Genomic DNA, 22,254 nt, shown 5'->3' with positions numbered 1-22,254 from the left:
GGTGCCACGTACACGGAGACGCTTCTCCGGGGGGAGCCACGCTCGCCCGGTTACAGGGATTCGCTCAGCACTTACACCCTGCCCGGGGAGCAGGGTCTGGGGGAGTCTGACGGTGGTTCTGCTAACGCCCCAGTCCAGCCGTCCTGAGCCACCTCACCCCCACAGCCCCTTGTGGCTGGCTGTGCCGTGGCTGGCTCTCCTCACCTAGCGCCCCCTGCTGACAGCTGCGCCAGCCCCGCGGTGGTCACCTCTTCCCACAGCTCAGCCTTCGGCCAAGTCTCTCCCAATCCCCACCTCCCAGGGTAACAGAGTCTAACAAATAATTCCAAGCCCTTGTGTGAGCTCTCGGCCCCGACTCTGGGCCCAGAGGTCCTTCCGCTGCTTGTCTCAGGCTTTCACAGGGCTTCCATCTGCCGAGCTCCATGGTTCTCAGGGTTCACCCTCCTTTCAGGGCAGGGGCTCACAGGGTCCCCCTGCAGCCCATCAACAAGTCCCCCCGACACAAACTGAAACCACTTCTGCCTCTCCAGGCTGAAACGCCTATTTCTCTTGAGTTTCCCCTGCTGCGTCCCTCAGCTGAATGTCTCCCCGGGCCAGAGCCAGCACCACTGCAGCTTGCTCCACACTGCTGGCTTCTCCAACTCTCCTGGCCTCTTGCCAGGTTCTTCACTTGGGAGAGAATCCCAGGGCCAGCCGGGCTCCCTCTCCGACCCTGCCAGCCTCTCCCCTGCCAAGAGAGGGAGAGCAGCAGCCCCCTTCTGCTCTGGGTAACCACCCAGCTCCTCCCTCAGCGGGGCTCATCTGGAACTGGGCCTGGCCCATGCTCCAATAAACTCTTTCAAAGCCACCCTTGCACATCCAGACTGTGACTTGCTGAAGCCCATGGGCCAGGGCCCTTGGCTGTGCCCATGGGACTCATGCCATCAACTGTGACACAGCTGCGCCGATCACGCCAGCGGAGGATCCGGCCCCAGAACCACACCTGATGCTGTCAGCCACCTGGTTCTGGTGCCGCCTAACCACTGTGCTGCAGAAAAGCTGTATCCCGACACATCGGGGACTTGGTTTGGAGAGGCTGCTTGTGTGGATGATGATGCACCCCCGGGAAAGCTGAGGGTTGCATTCAATTTAGGGCTTGGCTAGATGAACAGTTACTGTGCGTCAAGCTAGGGTGTCAATCCACAGTGCACCAGCCTGCCATGCACTAACCGGTCCTCTGATCCCCTCCTGTTTCGAAGTGGGTGGATCAAAGCTCACTAGGGAACTGTGACGTTGCACTCCATATGTTTTATGGAAATATGCTAATGAGTGTGACTATAATGTAACTGGAATATGCTTCATGCAAAAGGTCTCTTGTAAGGTATCATTACAAAGCTTATAATCTACTGAGTATGGTCATTCTATTTGTATGCATGTATCATTCTTGTATCTGAAGTTAGAAATATAAAGTATAACTCTGATGTACTACTGTAATTATGCAAAGTGTGAGCTATTGATGATGGTTTAGAATCTTGATGGCTCTCATTGACTAGGACAATTGGTTGTAAATGGCTCTGTTACTTGCAAGACTTCCTGTGTTTGTATAAGCCAACCCAGGAAGAATGGTAGAATCCATCTTAAACCTGGTGCTTTTCCATATAGAAGGAAGGGTGGGATCCAGAGAGACAAAAAGGGGGTGGAAGAGAACAAAGGATTGTCCCAGTCATGAGAAAGCCCCTGCTTTTCACCTAAGATGCCTGCTGGAACTAACAAGGACCGTACCGGGGAAAGGCTGGGCCCAGACTAGGAAGGAGTATAGTCTGTGAAAGAAGCTTATTGGACCATCTCTCTAAGGGTGAGATTTACCTGTAAACAGTTTCTTAATGTATTAGGCTTAGACTTGCGTGTTTTGTTTTATTTTACTTGGTAACTTACTTTGTTCTGTCTGTTATTACTTGAAACCACTTAAATCCTACTTTTTACACTTAATAAAATTACTTTTGTTTATTGATAAACCCAGAGTAAATGATTAATACCTGGGGGAGCAAACAGCTGTGCATATCTCTCTATCAGTGTTATAGAGGGCGGACAATTTATGAGTTTACCCTGTATAAGCCTCATACAGAGTAAAACAGATTTATTTGGGGTTTGGATCCCATTGGGAACTGGGTGTCTGGGTGCTGGACAGAGGTGACCTGCTGAGCAGTTTTTGTTTAAAGTCTGCAGCTTTGGGGGCGTGGACCAGACCTGGGTCTGTGTTGCAGCGGGCTAGTGTGTCTGGCTCAACAAGGCAGGGGACTGGAGTCCCAAGCTGGCAGGGAAAATGGGCTCAGAAGTAACTTCAGCATGTCAGGTGACAGTCCCAAGGGGGTCTCTGTGACTGAACCCGTCACAGGAATGGTTAGCGGGTGGCAGCAGGGGTGCACGGCAGGCTTGCACGCTGTAGATTGACACCCCAGCTTGCTGTGCAGTGAGTGTTCATCTAGACCAGCCCTTAGAGTTAGATCCATTCTTAGGCGATGCTGATGCCTGTCAATAAAGTTCTTAGTGAGCCCCTTGAGTGCAAGCTGCCCCGTGGAGACATCTGCAGTGGTGAAGGGGTTATCTATCCATCTCCATACACCCCTCTCATCCATCCATCCCCATACACCCCATCCATCCATCCCCATACACCCCATCTGTCCATTTATCTCCATACACTGCATCTCTCTATCCCCATACATCCCTCTCATCCATCCATCCCCATACACCTCATCCATCCATCCATCCATCCCATACACCCCTCTCATCCATCCATCCATCCCCATACACTCCATCCATCCATTTATCTCCATACACCTCATCCATCCATCCATCCATCCATCCCCATTCACGCCATCCATCCATTTGTCTCCATACACCACATCTCTATCCCCATACACCCCTCTCATCCATCCATCCATCCCCATACACCCATCTATCTAATCTATCTATCCATCCCCATACACCACGTCTATCTATCTATCTATCCCTGTACACCGCATCTATCTATCTATCATCTACCTACCTACCTACATTCACCACCATGCATGGAAACCTGCAGTGAGTCATGCAAAGAACGTGTAGGTTAAGCAAGGATGCTGGTGACAGGTGGAGAGCGGTAGCCATGCATGGGAAAATGACTGTTCTGCACAGAATGGTGGACAGTCCAACCTGGGAAGAAGAACCAAGGAAGAGGCAGCGTTGCCTGGAGAGGGGAGACCACGCATGCCCCAGTGGTGGGGGAAGCAGCAAGTCAGAGGGCAGGACCCTGGTGCACAAGGCCACCAGTGAGCCCTGCTGAAGAAGCACTGATGTGCTAAGCTGACCATGCTTTGGAGCCTAGGTGGGACCTGGGTATTTTCCGTGTCCTTCCGTGGGCAGCCCTGAGCTGTGCAGTAGGGGGATATAAATCAGTATTACTCAGTGGACTGCAGCGGCGTGAGGCCGATTTACACCTGCTGAGGATCTGACCCCAGTTTTGACCCCAGTTTCAGGTCATAGCTGTTGATGAGTCTGGTAGCATCATCCTAGCCAGCATCTCACAAACCCATCCTCAGGGACTGCCAGCATCTCTGCAAGGGAGAGAGGGGCACTGGCAGAGCTGGGTGCGGGGATCCTAGGGTTGGGCTAGCAGGGGGCTGCAGGTCAGTATTGAGGGGGTACTGGCAGGGCTGGAGGGGGTGTGAGGAGCCCAGGGCTGAGAAAGCAGGGGGCTGCGGGTCGCCATTGAGGGGCACCGGCAGGTCTGTGCCAAGGGAAGCTTGCCTGGCCCTTGCTTGCATTCTGCCGCCTCTCAGAGCATTATGTTCAGCCACAAATGTTTAAGAGAACAAAGTAAGACAAGTAAAAGCCCTGGTTGCGCAATATTCCTCATGCCATCCCCTCCCCCACTTGGCCTTTCTGCTTGGTGAGATTAAGTGATGAAATATTAATCAGGAGTAATTATCCCTCCTCAGGCACCACTCTCTCCCTGCAATGTGTGTTCCCAGCCCTGCTCTGCTCCCTGCAGCCCCTGCCCTCAGCTTCCCAGCCGGCATGGAGCCCCACGCACGGGTCACCGGCTGGAGCGTGGAGCTGGCGATTCCGTCTGTGCACGTGGAAAGCAGCCGCTGAGGATCGAGGAGACGGGAGCAGGTGATGGGCCAGGGCCTCTCGATCCATGCAGGGGGAGAGCGGGGATCGGGGCCGTGCCAGGAGGGCCATGCAGCACGGGACAGCACTGGGGGGAAGATGCCATGAGGGAGTCTCCCTGCCCCCTAGCACCATGCGGCGGCACTGGGGTCAGCCCATGGGGTGGGTAAACCAACCTCAGCTGAACGCCACATTCCCCAAATGAGACACGGGAAACTCGGTTCACCCTGACGACACTACTGGGGTCAGCACTGACTGTGAGGGGAGAGCGCCCCCCATTGGCCCACGCACCCTATAGCACAGCGCCCCTAGCATCGCTCTAGGGTCAGCACGGACTATGATGGGACCACCCACCTCGCTCCCTGCAGACACTGGGTTTCCTTGGGAAAGGTCTCCCATCCCAGCAGTGACCTGACCAGACCCCCTGCCGGTGCGTGGGATCCGCTGCGCTCCTGGGGGTGGGGGACATGTGATGTGCACATGCCCATGGGTGGGAACCCAGCACAGGTCCTTCTCCCCCTCCAGGACTCCTCCATCTGCCTCGCCACCTTCCCTTGGGCCCCTGCCCAGTGGAATCCCACCCCAGGCGGGTTCTGGGAGTCTCCCAACAGCTGCCAGGTGCCCTCCGGCCAGTGCCAGTCTGAGACCCGCTGGGAGGCACGGCAGTCACAACTCACCCGGCAGTTGCCCAGCTCCTCGGCCGATAGGATGATGGTGCCACACTTTTTCCCTGGAATCCCACTGCAGAAGAAAAGAGAGGGCGTCTGAGCCACTGGGCTGGCCCTGCCCAGAGAGCACCCCCCAACCCTGGGCTGGCCTTGCCCCAAGATCGCCCCCTGGCCCATAGGTATGGAAACTAGGAGTGCCGGGGGGGGGGGAAGGGGGAGGCTTCAGCACCCGCAGGTTTTATGCGGGGTCCCGGCTGCCGGCCCTGCACACTGCTCCCTGGCTGCTGGCCCCGTGCCTGGGACTCTGCACCCGGGACTCTACTCCCTGGCCCTGCACTCGAGACTCTGCTCCCTGGCCCTGTGCCCACCCCAAGCTGTGGCCCCAGCCTCAGCCTCCTAACCCCATCCGGGTCCCGCCCTCCCAGAGACATGGCCCTGCTCTTGGCCCCAGCTCCGGGGGCTGGGGGAGCGTGAAGAGGGTAAGGGGCGGTAAAAAGGTAAAAACTGCTTTCAGTAAAAAGGTAAAAAGTAAAAACTGCTTTCAGCTCCCCCACTATTAAAAGTGTTTCAACACCACTGCCCAGCCCCCAGCCCAAGAGCCCCCCTCACCTCTGCCCCTCTTCCAGTGGCTGCTGGCGCACTGCTGGCCGCATGCAGGCTGCACTGCAGGAGCAGTGCCTGGCCAGAGACGGGCGCTGCCACCAGTGGGCAGGGAGGGGGACTTGCAGATGCATTTGGGGGCTGTAATCCAGCATGCTGTGTCTGCGCAACACCCTGCCTAGCTAGTTACCAGGCGTGCACTGGTCCCAGCAGGACCGCTGGGAAAGAGACCCCTTCCTCACCCCAACTGGCCTTGTCTGCACCAGAACGCCCCCGAGGCGTCGCTCCCTGGGTGCAGCCCTGGCACAGACAGGGCTCAGGCTGTTCTCGCCCTGTGCGCTGGGTGCCCTGCACTGGCATGGACTCCAGCTGGGCCCTGGGCAGTGTCATCTGCTGGGACAAAGGCCCATCTCACTGCAGGGCCCCTGCCTCCCCTGCAGGCCTGGTGGGTGCCTGGACAGCTCCCTGGGCTCCAGTCTCTGATCCGGCTCCCAGGCTTGCCCGGGGCCACCCCTGAGCAGCCAGCCCAGTGGCAGTGACCTTCACACCAAGCTGCCGGGCTCCTGGGGGCTCCTGTTTTTTAAGCTCAGTGGAGTCTGTTTCCATCCCCATCAGGCTGGAAGAAAGAGCTCAGAGGCCTGGGTTCTAGGCCCAGCTCTGCCACTAGCCTTCTGGCTGACCTTGGGTAAGTCACCTCACCGCTCGGTGCCTCAGTTTCCCCACCTCTCAGAAGGGGCTGATTGGCCTGACCTCCTGGAGAGCTAGAAAAATGCTCTGGGCAGTGCACTGGGTGGAAGGCTGGCTGCCCCATCCCACTGGCACTGGATTTGACCGTCCTGCTGGACAGGCTGGAGTCGAGCAGGCTGTTGATGCAACGAGCATGGCTCTCGATGGACCCTGCTGGCAGTCAGGGGGAGCCCAGATCCCAAAATCAATGGACGAGGGGGAGCCAGTGTCAGACACAGGAAATGGTTCTCAGGTAGACACCAGGCCACCCTGGCCAGGAGTGCTTTGCAGAACTGGCATTAGAAGGGGCCAGGTAAATGGTTTAAATGCAGGGGCTGGCTGTAGGGGCTCTGAGGGAATTTCTGAGAGGCTCTAATGAGCATCCTGATGGGGGCTCATCATCCACACCTGGCTTCCCCGTCAACTGACCGTAATCAGCCCGGCTCTGTTGGCTCCAGCAGAGCTAGGACATGACACCAGTGAGGACCTGATGCCAATGGAACTATAGTGGGTTGACACCAGCTGGGATCTGGCCCATTGGCTCATTGGAGCTTTGGATGGTTTACAGCGGCTGGGCTGGCCCACTGGCTCCTGTGACAGGTATTGCAATCCCAGCCAGTATTTGGGGGACCCCATTGTGTTAAGTTTCTGTTACTGTGGGCCAGGCACTGTATGCCGCTCCAGGGGGAGGGGCCACCCCAGCTCCTCCCGGAACCAAAGCCGGTGGGAGGCTATTAGGTAACTCACTCAGGCTGTAAAGGACCAAAGGACATGAAAAGAGGAACTTCTTGACTTGCCGGCACACCAGTGGTGGGAGCCTGCGTAACAAACCAAAGCAACTGGCATTGCTCATTTGTGACCATAAATTTGGTCCAGCTGGTGTTACTGAAACCCAAAGGGACGATTCCCATGATTGGGATGTTAAAGTCAAGGGTTATAACTTAGTTAGGAAGGATCGAGTGGGCAAAAGGGGCGGGGGAGAAAAATGGCAGAAAATGATCTTGAATACTAATGGCCAACGTCCTAACAGATAAAGCACGAGGTGGGGAATTAGTTGGGGTCTGCTTCAGACCCACAAATCACACTCGGGAACGGGATGAGCAGCTCCTCACGCACCGATCTATCATGTGGAGGCATACGTGTGATTTTGGAGGACTTCCATTTGAGTGACATGCAGGAGGTCTCCTGCTGCCAGCACGAAAACATGCTTGGAATTTCTAAACATTACAGATGACAATTTCCTAACTCAAAAAGTGTTCCAGCCAACACAGGGGATTCTATATTAGACCTGGTCCTAACAGACACAGAGGAACTGCTCACAGAACTAAAACTCAACGCTAGCTTAGGTACAAGTGATCATGACTTGCTCACATTTATAATGTGCCAGCAGAACAGAGACCAGACCAGTAATAGAGACACTTGGCGTGCTGCTAATGGGGCCAATTTCACAAAACAATTATGAGCCAAACCACCTGGGAAGAAGAATTCAATCAGAAAAATGTGAACGCTAATTGGGAATCATTTCAGCACATCTTCCTGGATGCCCCAAAAGTCATAAGTGAGGAAGAAGGCTGCACTTCATTAAACACCATCCTGGTTTGGAGGGGAAGTAAAGGCAGCTAAAGCAAAATGCATATACGGAACACACAGGAGAAAGGGGAAGCTGACAGGAACCAGCAGAAGTCAGAAGCAAGGGAAGCCGTGATGGGGTGTGCACTCACACCAGCACTGACAGGGTTAACCAGGGCCTGAGAGGCAGGTTAGGTTACCTCACCTCACCTGACAGCAGGAGGGCCAGGGTTAACTGAGAGAGAAGCCAGCTGGGGAAGGGCTGTTTAATGACCAGGACATGGGCAGTCAGGCCTAATGGTTAGAAGCCAGTGCCAAGCCCAAGCTCAGAGCTGGAGACAGCATCGGGGTCAGGCACCGGATCAGGGCCCTGGAGTGTAGCAGGAGCTGGGAGCGGGCAGGGGTCTGTGATGTGGAGACCAGGAGGAGGCAGGGCTCAGGAGGCAGGTAAGCAGGAGGGGTCTCTAATAGCAGCCAACCAAGGATTCCTCCAGTAGCTCAAACAACTTCATAGCTTCAAACTTCTTCCTGGTTTAAATAGAGCTCCTCAGCCAGAGATGCTGGATTTTCCCCCAATCAGAAGCTTTGGGGGCGGGGCCCTTTGCCATGTAGCACTTTGCCGGTTCCCTTCTGCAGTGGGTCAGATGCGGTGCTGGGTGGCAGTTGTGGCTGATCACAACCTAGCGCCCCAAGAGCCGGGTTCAAGGCCTGTAATCTGTCGCCTCTCCCCTCGGGAGCCTGCCAGCCGGTCGTGGGCTGGGGTTGCGGGGAAGGTGTTTACCAGGTCAGGAGGGCGGATGTGCCACCAGCTCCCAGAAGCGCTCTTCAGGGCTGTAGCCTTCCCAGTCCCCAACACACCAGAGTTTATCCTGTCTGATTTTGGCATGAAGGATCTCACGGACAACGTACTTCTTGTGGTCTTGAGCACGTACTGCTGGGGGGCGGGGTTGGGAGCAGTGAGGCAATGGGTCCAGAAGGGGAGGCTCCAGAAGTAATATGTGGAAAACTGGGTGTAATCGGCGAGAACAGGGCAAGTTGAGTTCAAAGGTGACAGGATTAATTTGCTAGCAAATTCAGTAGGGGCCAGGGAACGGATAGTCTAATTTATGAGATGGCCTGTTTGTGGGTAGGTATTTCATTGACAGCTAGAGCTTCTGGCTCCTGACAAGGCAGGCCCCTCCTGTCATCGGTGGTCCGCATATTGTTTGTAGCAATACTTGGCACCCTCCAGGTGCACTTTTAGGTCATCTTGGATTTGGCGTATCTTTTGTCTCCAGTCCAGGGCTGCTGGGTTGTGGGAAGCTGTGAGTAGCTTTGGGCAGAACTGGGGATGGACTCCTGTAGCGGCGTGAGCACCTGCCTCTCATGAGTGCCCGATGTGACGCAGCAGGGACTGAGCGGGGCGGACTGACCTAGGAATGTTGCTGGGGAGTTTCTTGGGACTGTCTGCATCGGTGGTGAGATAGCAGGGGGTGACTTCACTGGCTGGGACGATACCTGAACCTGTAACCTGAGCCAGGAGGGGGGTTGGGTCCAGGTGACACCTTCTGCCCGGAAAACTGGACAAAGGTTGGAGGAGGAGCTGTGGGGAGGCTGGGTGAGTCGGCTGGAGGGGGGTTAGTTTTTGGAGTAGGTTGGGGAAGAGGAGGGAGCCCCCAGAGTTGGGGACTAATCTCCCTGCCCCCCAGAAGGACCTCACTAAGGGGTCCTGTTTAGGCCTGCAATATCTGGTCTGGACTGTGTTCCTGTCGTCTCTAATAAACCTTCTGTTCTACTGGCTGGCTGAGAGTCACGGTGAATTACAGGAAGTGGGGGTGCAGGGCCCTGACTCCCCCAATCTCCGTGACACCCCCTTTGTGGTCAGCTGGTTCTTTCAGCACATTTCAGCGACTCAGCCCTCTGGCTAAGTCACACACACTGTCCCACTTCCGGGGTATATACTCTCTAGCTCTCGCTCATGGCCCTGGTCCGGGGCTGTAGCACCAAGGCTTCTTCCCTGAGGCCCTGCCTTCTTTAACAGCCCAACTGAGGCCCACCTCCATACCTTCGGATGGTGTCCTTTTGGCAGCGCTCCCTGGGCTCAGTCTTCAACCAGACCAGCAGGGCCCATCACGGTATCCTTGCCCAGCCTGGCTAGGTTCTGGGCTCAGTCCCCTGGGTGCAGCCTGTTCGCATTGACCTGTCCATGGTCCTGCTGCTCTTCCCAACAGCCAGCAGGCACCCGGTATTCGGCAGCCTTCCCTGGGCTCAGTCCTGCCTGCAGGGAGCTGTCTGTGGTCCTGCTGCTCTTCCAACCAGCCAAGCACCCAGTGCTCCCTCTTCGAGCTCCAGGCAGCAACTGACTGCTCTGCCGTTGCTGCTTCCTTTTACAGGGCCCTTCTGGCCCCTGATTGGCCGCTCCAGCAGCCCCTCTGATTGGTTGTTTCTCTGCAGCCACTCTAGGCTGGACTGGAGGACTTCTCCTCTGGAGAACATCTGAAGGACTTCTCTGCTCTTTTCTGGGGCGGGGTGAGGCAGGGCCACGAGACCTTGAGCATGGTGGTGGGAGGGGGGTCTCCGGACCTAGTCCAACCTGTCACAAATCCATAATTCGAAACACAGTCACATGTTCTGCATTAATGTACACAAACTCTGCGGGCGGCAGCAAGGCCCAGTTGTTCTGATGGAAGTTGATGTAACATTGAAGATACTACTCCAGGATCTGGTTGGCTCTCTTCGCTTGATCATTAGTCTGAGGGTGATAGGTGGAGGAGACGCGGGAGCGTATACCCAAAATCCAGAGTGCTTCTCCCCAAAAGTGGGAGATAAATTGTGCACTGCAGTCAGAGATGATGTGCTCTGGGAGGCCATGGAGGCTGATGACTTGTTCCATCCAGAGCTGGGAGGAGGGTAGGCCAGTGCAGGGGATGAAGTGTGCCATCTTCATGAGGTGGCCCATGACTCTCAGGATGGTCATGAACCCATTGGACGTATGTAGTTCTGTCTAGGGGGCAGGTGGAATCTCCAGGGGTTGCAGGAGTCCCAGGGGTTGCAGGAGTCATTGTGCGGCGCCTTGGAGTGGGTGCATACATTGCAAGAGACCACATAGGCCTGCACTGTGGCTCATATGCAAGGCCACCAGAAGACATGAAAGATGAGCTGCTGAGCGCAGAAGTGACCAAAATATCCTGCCAGGGGAAGTCATGGCATAGTGCTGCGGTCCTCGGAGGCCTGGGGAGAACATATATACACCCCTTTACGTAGGTTACCCTGTCTCTGACATCATGGGGTTCCCTACTTATGGCTTCCTGCTCGACTGGCAGGATCCAATAGATCCAGGCTGATCTTCTGACGGGGAGCAGATCTTGGTGGGGAGCTGCACCCAGAAAGTTACAAAGTGTGAGGATGTACGAGGTTTCCAGTTCAAGTCATTTTGGTGAGTGTAATATTCGCCCTTCCAGGACAAAGCTATTGTTGGTTCCTAGGCAATAGGAGATTATGAAATTAAAGTGTGTAAACAATAAGGTCCACCGAAGTCAATGTTGGTTAACAGCCATGGCCCTACGCAGACATTCAAAGGTCTTATGGCCAGTGTACACCTGTAGGGGATACCAGGCGCTTTGTAGATTGTGGCACCACTCTTCAAAAAGCGGTCTTGCCAGGAGTTCTCTGTCCAAAATGCCATCGTTTCGCTCTGCAGGTGTGAGTTCCCTGGAGTAGAAGGTGTTCGGAGGCAGTAGTTGTTGAGCACCACTCCAATTGCCACGTTGGAAGCATCTGCCTTGAGGATGAAGGCTGGCATGGTGTCAGGGTGGCCCAATACAGGAGCAGTGGTAAATGTGAGGTTTAATTGTTCAAAGGCCTGCCGGGCCTCAGGAGACCAGACGAACCTGATGTTTTTGCAGAGCAGGGTAGGGAGAGGGATGATCTGCTCCGAGAACATCAGGCTGAACCGCTGGTAGAAATTCATGAACCCCAAGAAGCGTTGGCATTCATGAATATTCTGTGGTGGCGCCATTCTGGACTGCCTTCACTTTGCACGGGTCCATTTTGATACTGGCAGGAGATAGGATGAATCCTAGAAATTCTACGGAGGCTCTAGCTAGTTAAGTCTAGCTAGACAAATTAGAGGATTGGGCCAAAAGAAATCTGATGAGGTTCAACAAGGACAAGTGCAGAGACCTGCACTTAGGACGGAAGAATCCCATGCACCGCTACAGACTAGGGACCGAATGGCTCGGCAGCAGTTCGGCAGAAAATGACCTAGGGGTTACAGTGGATGAGAAGCTGGATAGGAGTCAACAGTGTGCCCTTGTTGCCAAGAAGGCCAATGGCATTTTGGGATGTATACGTAGGGGCATTGCCAGCAGATCGAGGGACGTGATCGTTCCCCTCTATTCGACATTGGTGAGGCCTCATCTGGAGTACTGTGTCCAGTTTTGGGCCCCACACTACAAGAAGGATGTGGAACAATTGGAAAGAGTCCAGCGTAGGACAACAAAAGTGATTAGGGGACTGGAACACATGAGTTATGAGGAGAGGCTGAGGGAACTGGGATTGTTTAGTCTGCGGAAGAGAAGAATGAGGGGGGATTTGATAGCTGCTTTCAACTACCTGAAAGGGGGTTCCAAAGAGGATGGATCTAGACTGTTCTCAGTGGTAGCAGATGACAGAACAAGGAGTAATGGTCTCAAGTTGCAGTGGGAGAGGTTTAGGTTGGATACTAGGAAAAACTTTTTCACTAGGAGGGTGATGAAGCACTGGAATGGGTTACCTAGGGAGGTGGTGGAATCTCCTCCCTTAGATATTTTTAAGGTCAGGCTTGACAAAGCCCTGGCTGGGATGATTTAGTTGGGGATTGGTCCTGCTTTGAGCAGGGGGTTGGACTAGATGACCTCCTGACGTCCCTTCCAACCCTGATATTCTATGATTCTAAGTCTCGTTGTGTGCCTTGGCTTCTCTGCATACTTGTGTTATTTGTTTATATTCATCCTTTGTCATTTGACCTAGTTTCCACTTATTGGAGGACTCTTTTTTTGAGTTTCAGATCACTGAAGATCTCCTGGTTAAGCCGGGGTGGTCTCTAGACATACTTCCTGTCTTTTCTACACAGTGGGATAGTTTGCTTTTCTGTCCTTAATAATGTCTTCTTGAAAAACAGCCAACTTTCTTGAACTGTTTTTCCCCTTAGACTTGCTTCCCATGGGGTCTTACCTACCAACTCCCGCTGAGTTTACTAAAGTCTGCCTTCTTGAAATCCATTGTCTTTATTGTGCTGTTTTCCCTCCAACCATTCCTTAGAATCATGAACTCTACCATTTCATGATCACTTTCACCCAAGTTGCCTTCCACTTTCAAATTCTCAACCAGTTCCTCCCTATTTGTCTCTCCCCTAGTAGCTTTCTCCACCTTCTGAAATAAAAATGTCTCCATTGCATTCCAAGAACTTGCTGGACAATCTGTGTCTTCCGTGTTATTTTCTGGGTAACGGAAGTCCCCCCATCACCACCACGTCCTGTGCTTTGGATCATAGCTGCCAACTCCATGGGTGCTCCGGCGCTCAGCATCCACCAGCCACAGCTGTTCAGCGGCTGGCAGGAGGTGCAAGTTCAAGAAAGTTGGCTGTTTTTCAAGAAGATACTATTAAGGGCAGAAAAGCAAACTATCCCACTGTGTAGAAAAGATAGGAAGTATGTCTAGAGACCACCCCGGCTTAACCAGGAGATCTTCAATGATCTGAAACTCAAAAAAAGAGTCCTCCAATAAGTGGAAACTAGGTCAAATGACAAAGGATGAATATAAACAAATAACACAAGTATGCAGAGAAGCCAAGGCACACAACGAGACTTAGAATCATAGAATATCAGGGTTGGAAGGGACCTCAGGAGGTCATCTAGTCCAACCCCCTGCTCAAAGCAGGACCAATCCCCAACTAAATCATCCCAGCCAGGGCTTTGTCAAGCCTGACCTTAAAAATATCTAAGGAAGGAGATTCCACCACCTCCCTAGGTAACGCATTCCAGTGTTTCACCACCCTCCTAGTGAAAACGTTTTTCCTAATATCCAACCTAAACCTCCCCCACTGCAACTTGAGACCATTACTCCTTGTCCTGTCCTCTTCTACCACTGAGAATAGTCTAGAACCATCCTCTTTGGAACCACCTCTCAGGTAGTTGAAAGCAGCTATCAAATCCCCCCTCATTCTTCTCTTCTGCAGACTAAACAATCCCAGTTCTCTCAGCCTCTCCTCATGACTCATGTGTTCCAGTCCCCTAATCATTTTTGTTGCCCTTCGCTGGACTCTCTCCAATTTTTCTACATCCTTCTTGTAGTGCGGGGCCCAAAACTGGACACAGTACTCCAGATGAGGCCTCACCAATGTCGAATAGAGGGGAACGATCACATCCCTCGATCTGCTCGCTATGCCCCTACTTATACATCCCAAAATGCCATTGGCCTTCTTGGCAACAAGGGCACACTGTTGACTCCTATCCAGCTTCTCGTCCACTGTCACCCCTAGGTCCTTTTCCGCAGAACTGCTGCCGAGCCATTCGGTCCCCAGTCTGTAGCGGTGCATTGGGTTCTTCCGTCCTAAGTGCAGGACCCTGCACTTATCCTTGTTGAACCTCATCAGATTTCTTTTGGCCCAATCCTCCAATTTGTCTAGGTCCCTCTGTATCCTATCCCTACCCTCCAGTGTATCTACCACTCCTCCTAGTTTAGTATCATCCGCAAATTTGCTGAGAGTGCAATCCACACCATCCTCCAGATCATTTATGAAGATATTGAACAAAACCGGCCCCAGGACTGACCCCTGGGGCACTCCACTTGATACCGGCTGCCAACTAGACATGGAGCCATTGATCACTACCCGTTGAGCCCGACGATCTAGCCAACTTTCTACCCACCTTATAGTGCATTCATCCAGCCCATACTTCTTTAACTTGCTGACAAGAATACTGTGGGAGACCGTGTCAAAAGCTTTGCTAAAGTCAAGAAAGAATACATCCACTGCTTTCCCTTCATCCACAGAACCAGTAATCTCATCATAGAAGGCGATTAGATTAGTCAGGCATGACCTTCCCTTGGTGAATCCATGCTGACTGTTCCTGATCACTTTCCTCTCGTGTAAGTGCTTCAGGATTGATTCCTTGAGGACCTGCTCCATGATCCATGAGGGCTTGCCCCATTAAACCCTATTTCAGCTGCTCCCAGGGGGGCGGGGGGCACAGGCACAGACTTATCCTGTCTTCCTGTGGCAGCTTTCGGGGAGTAAAGGCCCTGGGGTGTCAGGGTGATGGGGCTATCCAAATGTTAGGGGAGATGACCAGAAACTCTGAAGGGCTTTAGGAGCACAAGTCCCACGGACTTTCACATCCCTTCTGAAAATGACCCCGTCACAGTTAGGCTGTCAGAGGGTGCTGGCAGGACCAGCCCCGTCCAGAAAAGAGCCCAACTCAGGGCCAGGTGTTGCAGGGCTCAGCCCCCACAATGGACGTAACGTCAGGCCTTGCATGATGCCGTGATGTGGTGCTGTTAATAACAGGCCCCGCTTCGGTTGGCAGGGAGGTTTGAACTCGGAACTGCCAGTGGGGCTGATGGTGCAGGAGGTGGGCCTTCTTCAGTGAAATGACCGGGCCTGGCACCTAGGAGCAGCAACGGACCCACTGGGAGGGGACAGTCTCATGCTGTCCTGGTGCTGGAGTTCTTGGCATTGCAGCACCGCATGGCTCCCTGCTTAGGTCTGGCAACAGGCACCAGGCTGACAGCGCTGGAGACCGATGGTTTCTAGCCATGGATCCAGGGCATTGCCAGGGCAAAGCCCCCCTACACGCTGCCTCCTTGCGGGGCTGCCTGTGCAGGAGGGGATGCCGGTGAAGCTGTGTGACTCACCCGTTGGAGACGGACGGCGTGGGCTTCCCTGTTCTGGAATGTAACGTGAACGCTCCCATCCTGCCAGGAGACAGAGAGAGGGAGAATTAGCTTGGACCATTCCCTCGGCTCCCTGAGAACACACTCTGCCTGGAGCCGATAACCACCGGGAGAGCCAGGCCAACGCTCCGGAACCTATCCCCTGGGGTCTACCCAAACCATCTTCTGGGGACAAGGGAGGACCCAGAATGACACAGACACACCCAAGCATGTGTCTCACCATCCCCCAATATTTCACCAAAGGCGGGCATGGGCGGTCTCTGCCGAAAGCGACGCACTGGCTGATTGCTGGGCTGTGGCCAGATGTTCATACTATGTCACATGGAGGATCCTGGGTTCCAAACCCACAGAAGTGAAATGTGTCACTTGCGGCAGGGATCTCAGAGCTGGCTCAACGCTGAGAACCACGGGCCTGTGCCTACTGTCTGGAGACCACGCAGGGCAAAGCACCCCATGCAGAAACGCTGACAAGGGGCCCATCAGGACTGAGCGGCAGCTAATGAAACACCCTGATTATGAACAGAGACAAGCGCCTCGGGCTACGTGAGAAGGGAAAATGGCTCCAAATGTTGTTCATTACAGAGGAGAGACTCTGCCAGTGGAAGTGTCTCATGAGAGGTGGATCCCAGCACTCTCCACTGAACCAGCGCCGTTTGGACTGACCATTGGGTACGGAAGGAACCTGTCAATACGTGTGGGCTCTGGACTGGACATCACGTTTGCCTTGTACCTGGAACCTCGTGTGTCCAAACCCTTTTATGTGCTTTTATGGACAGTGGCTGGTTTCAATAGCCAGGGTTTCAATGGCCAGGCGCCAGCGAGGAGAGCTTGGGCAGCTGCGGCGGGATGGTAACGTGGTGCAGGCCACAGCCTGGCTGACAGTAGGAAAGGGCCCAGTAGCTGCTCCCCCCCGAGGATCCATGCCCACGTGCCCAACTGTGCCACAGCAGGGACCTGGAAGGCTCATTCAACTCCCTGGCATAGAATGGGAACCCCAGACAGGTGCATAGACAGGCTGCCAGGGACACACTACCCCACTGGCAGACACTGGCACTGGCGTCCCTTCTTAGGTTAGCATGGCAATCTCCCTCGGGCTGGCATGAAGAGCCCTGCGGCCTGGCACTGGGGCTGTCTTAGGCCTGCGCTGTGAGGGCAGCCCCCTACCGTAGAGCTTCACACCTACGGCGGCATCTCCAGTGAGCCAGTCCCAAGCCCGGCACCCTCCTTCAGCTGCCCTGTCTGCCCATCTCGCTCCCACCCCGAAAGGGACCCCACCCCGATTCAGTTCCACCAACTGCAGAGGCCACTAAGGAGCCTCTGAAAGCGGCAGATTCCAGAGCCCTGCCTGCCACTGGCTGACCCAGCACCCCCTCGGAGATGCTACTGCAAAGGATTCTGGGGCACATGTGGGGAACTAAAGGCCCCCATGTGGGGATGACTGTAGGGTGGGATCCAGAGGGGGGTGGGGAGTGCACTTCAGGGCCAGGGCAGAGCTGCCGAGAAGCCTGGCACTGAGCCGTGCCCCCAGTTCCGCAGACAGCCGGCTCGGCCGGGCAGCAGGGCATGGAGAATGGTGCACTGCAGAGCTGGCCCCCCTCCCCCTGTCCCTCTGTCTCTGTGGAGCTCTGCTCTCTATCCATGGACACTCACTGACCGAGCCCAACGGGAATGCTTCGGACGGGGGAGATAAGATCACGAAAGGAGGTGGCAGAACCTGTGCGTTTGCCAGGGGTTAAACTCCTGGGACCTTGGCAAGCTCACCAGCCTGTCTCCAGCACCCCTCCAAGTGCTTTAGCAGGCGCCAGGGCTCCTACGCCGGGCAGGGAGCGTGGGGCTGGAGGCATGGCTGGGGGGTTGGGTATTGGACATGGGGAAAGCTCCCCTCCAAATCCTCACCCTAAAGCTCACAGAGACTTTGCAGCAAAGTCACCTGGGGTCTGGCCAGCGTTTGCCCTCCACTGTCCCTTGTCTCTCACTGCCCACAAGGCTCCTGGCAGTGCCAAAGCCGCAGGACAGAGCGCTGGGGTCTGCTGCTCATGCCAGCCTGAGCAGATGCACCAGGAATCACGGGACGCTGTGCGCCAGAGCAGGATGCCCATCATCCGGAGGAGGAGCCAGCCAGCTCCATTTCCCCTAGGGTGCTGTGCAGCTTCACTTTGAGCCCTCGCAGGGGCCGGCTCTTGGGCACAGCAGAGCAGATTCCGAAGTGGTATGGATAGGTGCACCCCACTGACTCGAATAGAGCTTTGCCCCCTTGCACCAGATGAGATGTTAGCCCAGCTAGAGCACCAAGGGTGATGTCGTGGTGTGGGCGTCTGCTATAGACCACTGGACCAGGAGGATGAGGTAGACGAGGCTTTCTTCAGACATCTATCAGAAGTTTCCAGATCACAGGCCCTAGTTCTCATGGGGTAATTCAATCACCCTGACATCTGCTGAGAGAGCAATACAGAAGTACACAGACAATCCAGGAAGCTTTTGGAGAGTGTTGGGGACAATTTCCTGGTGCAAGTGCTGGAGGAACGAACTAGGGGCTGTTCTCCTCTTGACCAGCTGCTCACAAACCGGGAAGAATGGGTAGGGGAAGTAGAAGTGGGTGGCAGCCTGGGCAGCAGTGACCATGAGATGGTCGAGTTCAGGATCCTGACAAAAGGCAGAAAAGAGAGCAGCAGAACGTACGGACCCTGGACTTCAGAAAAGCAGACTTTGACTCTCTCAGGGAACTGATGGGCAGGATCCCCTGGGAGGCTAATATGAGGGGGAAAGGAGTCCAGGAGAGCTGGCTGTATTTTAAAGAATCCTTATTGAGGGCGCAGGAACAAACCATCCTGATGTGCAGAAAGAATAGCAAATACGGCAGGCGACCAGCTGAGCTTAACAGTGAAATCTTTGGTGAGCTTAAACTCGAAAAGGAAGCTTACAAGAGTTGGAAACTTGGACAGATGACTAGGGAGGAGTATAAAAATATTGCTCAAGCATGCAGGGGTGTAATCAGGAAGGCCAAAGCACAACTGGACTTGCAGCTAGCAAGGGATGTGAAGGGTAACAAGAAGGGTTTCTACAGGTATGTTAGCAACAAGAAGAAGGTCAGGGAAAGTGTGGGCCCCTTACTGAATGGGGGAGGCAACCTAGTGACAGAGGATGTGGAAAAAGCTGAAGTACTCAATGCTTTTTTTGGCTCAGTCTTCACAGACAAGGTCAGCTCCCAGACTGCTGCACTGGGCAGCACAGGCTGGGGGGGAGGTGAGCAGCCCTCAGTGGTGAAAGAACAGGTGAAGGACTATTTAGAAAAGCTGGATATGCACAAGTCCATGGGCCAGATCTAATGCATCCAAGGGTGCTTAGGGAGTTGGCTGATGTGATTGCAGAGCCATTGGGCATTATCTTTGAAAACTTGTGGCCATCGGGGGAGGTCCCAGGTGACTGGAAAAAGGCTAATGTAGTGCCCATATTTAAAAAAAGGAAGAAGGATAATCCAGGGAATTACAGACTGGTCAGCCTCACCTCAGTCCCCGGAAAAGTCAGGACCCAGCAAACAGAGCTGGAAATGGGGGAGTTTGGGGGGAAGACGAAGAGCCAGGCAAAGGAACAGACAGTCTAGTGAAGGGAGTGTGTAGTTTTCTGGCAGTGTTGTGCTGCTTGCTGGGGGCACCAAGGGAGGCAGTGGGGGCTAAAGACATATCTGGCTTCTGGCTTCAAGACTAAGCTCGATAAGTTTACGGAGGAGATGATATGATGGGATAGCCTCATTTTGGAAATTAATTGATCTTTAACTACTAGTGGTAGATATGCCCAATGGCCTGTGATGGGACACTAGGATAGGGTGGGATCTGAGTTACTACAGAGAATTCTTTCCTGGGTGTCTGGCTGGTGAGTCTTGCCCACATGCTCAGGGTTTAGCTGATCACCATATCTGGGGTTGGGAAGGAATTTTCCCCCAGGGCAGATTGGCAGAGGCCCTGGGGGTTTTTTGCCTTCCTCTGCAGCGGGGGGCACAGGTCACTTGCTGGAGGATTCTCTGCACCTTGAAGTCTTTAAACCACGATTTGAGGACTTCAATAGCTCAGACATAGGTTAGGGGTTTGTTACAGGAGTGGGTGGGTGTGATTCCATGGCCTGCATTGTGCAGGAGGTCAGACTAGACGATCACAATGGTCCCTTCTGACCTTAAAGTCTATGATTCTAGGAATCCATTTTGAAGCACTTGTAGGAGGAGATGGTGATCAGGAACAGACAACATGGATTCAACAAGGGCAAATCATGCCTGACCAACCTGATTGCCTTCTATGATGAGATAACTGGCTCTGTGGATATGGGAAAAGCAGTGGATGTGATATATCTTGACTTTAGCAAAACTTTTGATACAGTCTCCCACAGTATTCTTGCTAGCAAGTAAAAGAAGTACGGATTGGATGAATGGACTATAAGGTGGATAGAAAGCTGGCTAGGTCATCAGGCTTAATGGGTAGTGATCAACGGCTCCATATCTAGTTGGCAGCTGGTATCAAGCGGAGTGCCACAGGTGTCAGTCCTGGGACCGGTTTTGTTCAGCATCTTCAATGATGATCTGGATGAGGGGATGGACTGCACCTTCAGCAAGTTCTCAGATGACACTAAGCTGAGGGGAGAGGTAGATACACTGGAGGGTAGGGATAGGGTCCAGAGTGATCTAGACAAATTGGAAAATTGGGCCAAAAGAAATCTGATGAGGTTCAACAAGGACAAGTGCAGAGTCCTGCACTTAGGACGGAAGAATCCCATGCACTGCTACAGGCTGGGGACTGGCTGGCTAAGCAGCAGTTCTGCAGAAAAGGACCTGGGGATTACAGTGGATGAGAAGCTGGATACGAGTCAGCAGTGTGCCCTTGTTGCCAAGAAAGGCTAATTGCATATTGAGTTGTATTGGTAGGAGCATTGCCAACAGATCGAGGGAAGTGGTTATTCCCCTCTATTTGGCACTGGTGAGGCCACATCTGGAGTATTGCGTCCAGTTTTGGGGCCCCCACTATAGAAAGGATGTGGACAAATTGGAGAGAGTCCAGTGGAGGGCAACAAAAATGATTAGGGGGCTGGGACACATGAATTACAAGGAGAGGCTGAGGGAACTGGGTTTATTTAGTCTGCAGAAGAGAAGAGTGAGGGGGGATTTGATAGCACCCTTCAACTGTCTGAAGGGGGGTTCCAAAGAGGATGGAGCTCGGCTGTTCTCAGTGGCGGCAGATGACAGAACAAGAAGCAATGGTCTCAAGTGGCAGTGGGGAAGGTTTAGGTTGGATATTAGGAAAAACTTTTTCACTAGGAGGGTGGTGAAGCACTGGAATGCGTTACCTAGGGAGGTGGTGGAATCTCCATCCTTAGAGGTTTTTAAGACCCGGCTTGACAAAGCCCTGCCTGGGATGATTTAGTTGATGTTGGTCCTATTTGAGCAGGGGGTTGGACTAGATCAGGGGCTGGCAACCTTTCAGAAGTGGTGTGCCAAGTCTTCATTTATTCACTCTAATTTAAGGTTTCGCATGCCAGAAATACATTTTAATGTTTTTAGAAGGGCTCTTTCTATAAGTCTATAATATATAACTATACTATTGTTGTATATAAAGTAAATAAGGTTTTTAAAATGTTTAAGAAGCTTCATTTAAAATTAAATTAAAATGCAGAGCCCCCCGGACCGGTGGCCAGGACCCGGGCAATATGAGTGCCTCTGAAAATCATCTTGCGTGCTGCCTTTGGCACATGTGCCATAGGTTGCCTACCCCTGGACTAGATGATCTCCTGAGGTCTCTTCCAACCCTGATCTTCCATGATTCTATTATTCTAAAGTGCAAAGCAGAGCCCTTCCTTGCCCCTCCTTCAGAAAATCACAGGGCCAGATCTGCAGCTAGGGTAGCCTTCGGAAGTAAATGGAGCTTTGCTGATTTACACCAAGAGTTCAAAGCCTACACAAACATTAATGAATGAATCCCATGGGAACCAGGCCAGGAGCAGCATCCCCATTTCACAGACTGGAGAAACTGAGGCATGGAACAGGGCAGTGACTTGCCCACGGTCACACGGGGAGTCAGTGGCAGAACAGGGACTTGAGCCCAGTTGCCCTCGGCATTAGCCATGAGTTGAGACTCTGCCTTCCCCCACCCCTTCCCCAGTTGGGTCACCCAGGCTGAACCAACTCCACCCTGTTGGTACCGCCCTTCGCAGCTCTCCCCACCCCCACTCCAGCGCAGCCCAGCCCAGCCCCATCCCACCTGCCCCAACGAGGTCTGTGCTCCCTGTTGGGATCACTGGGCCTCTCCAGTGACCCTAGCCGTGAGCCCCACTGTGGGATGGGAGCAGAAGTTCAAGTGGTGTCACAACAACCGGTCACAACAAAGGGCGGTGGGCAGACGTGTGACACAGACTGAGACAGTCCAGCCAGAGAGGCTCCTGCTACAACCCAAGGGCCGTGTTAGGAACGTGCCTGGTATGAGAGAAGGGTGGGACTGGAAATCAATGGACCAAAATTGGTGTGTCAGAAACAAGGCCTGATTGGTGAACGAAATACCGAGGGGCCGAGCTATTCATCCTTTTGGGGCTCTCAAAAGGAATCTGTGGGAGAAACTGGCTCCTGCCATGCTGGTGAGATGCAAGACGAGAGATGGGGAAGGAACGAGCTTCA

General features: G+C 53.6%; 1 protein-coding gene across 1 annotated transcript in view; it reads right to left on the bottom strand.

The window, feature by feature from the left end:
* CPNE5 (copine 5) overlaps window positions 1–22,254 on the bottom strand; it is a 200,023-nt gene that overhangs the window by 98,984 nt on the left and 78,785 nt on the right. Inside the window, exons 7-8 of the mRNA XM_074936000.1 lie at window positions 15,567–15,626; window positions 4,809–4,872 (exon numbers count right to left, since the gene is read on the bottom strand). Of these exons, the coding sequence (XP_074792101.1) occupies window positions 4,809–4,872; window positions 15,567–15,626 (124 nt within the window). The remainder of the gene's footprint in view (window positions 1–4,808; window positions 4,873–15,566; window positions 15,627–22,254) is intronic.

This window comes from Natator depressus, chromosome 21 (genome assembly GCF_965152275.1).
Source record: "Natator depressus isolate rNatDep1 chromosome 21, rNatDep2.hap1, whole genome shotgun sequence".
NCBI lineage: Eukaryota > Metazoa > Chordata > Testudines > Cheloniidae > Natator > Natator depressus.
Note: the sequence above shows the minus strand (reverse complement) of the source record. Positions and strands in the feature narration are given on the sequence as shown.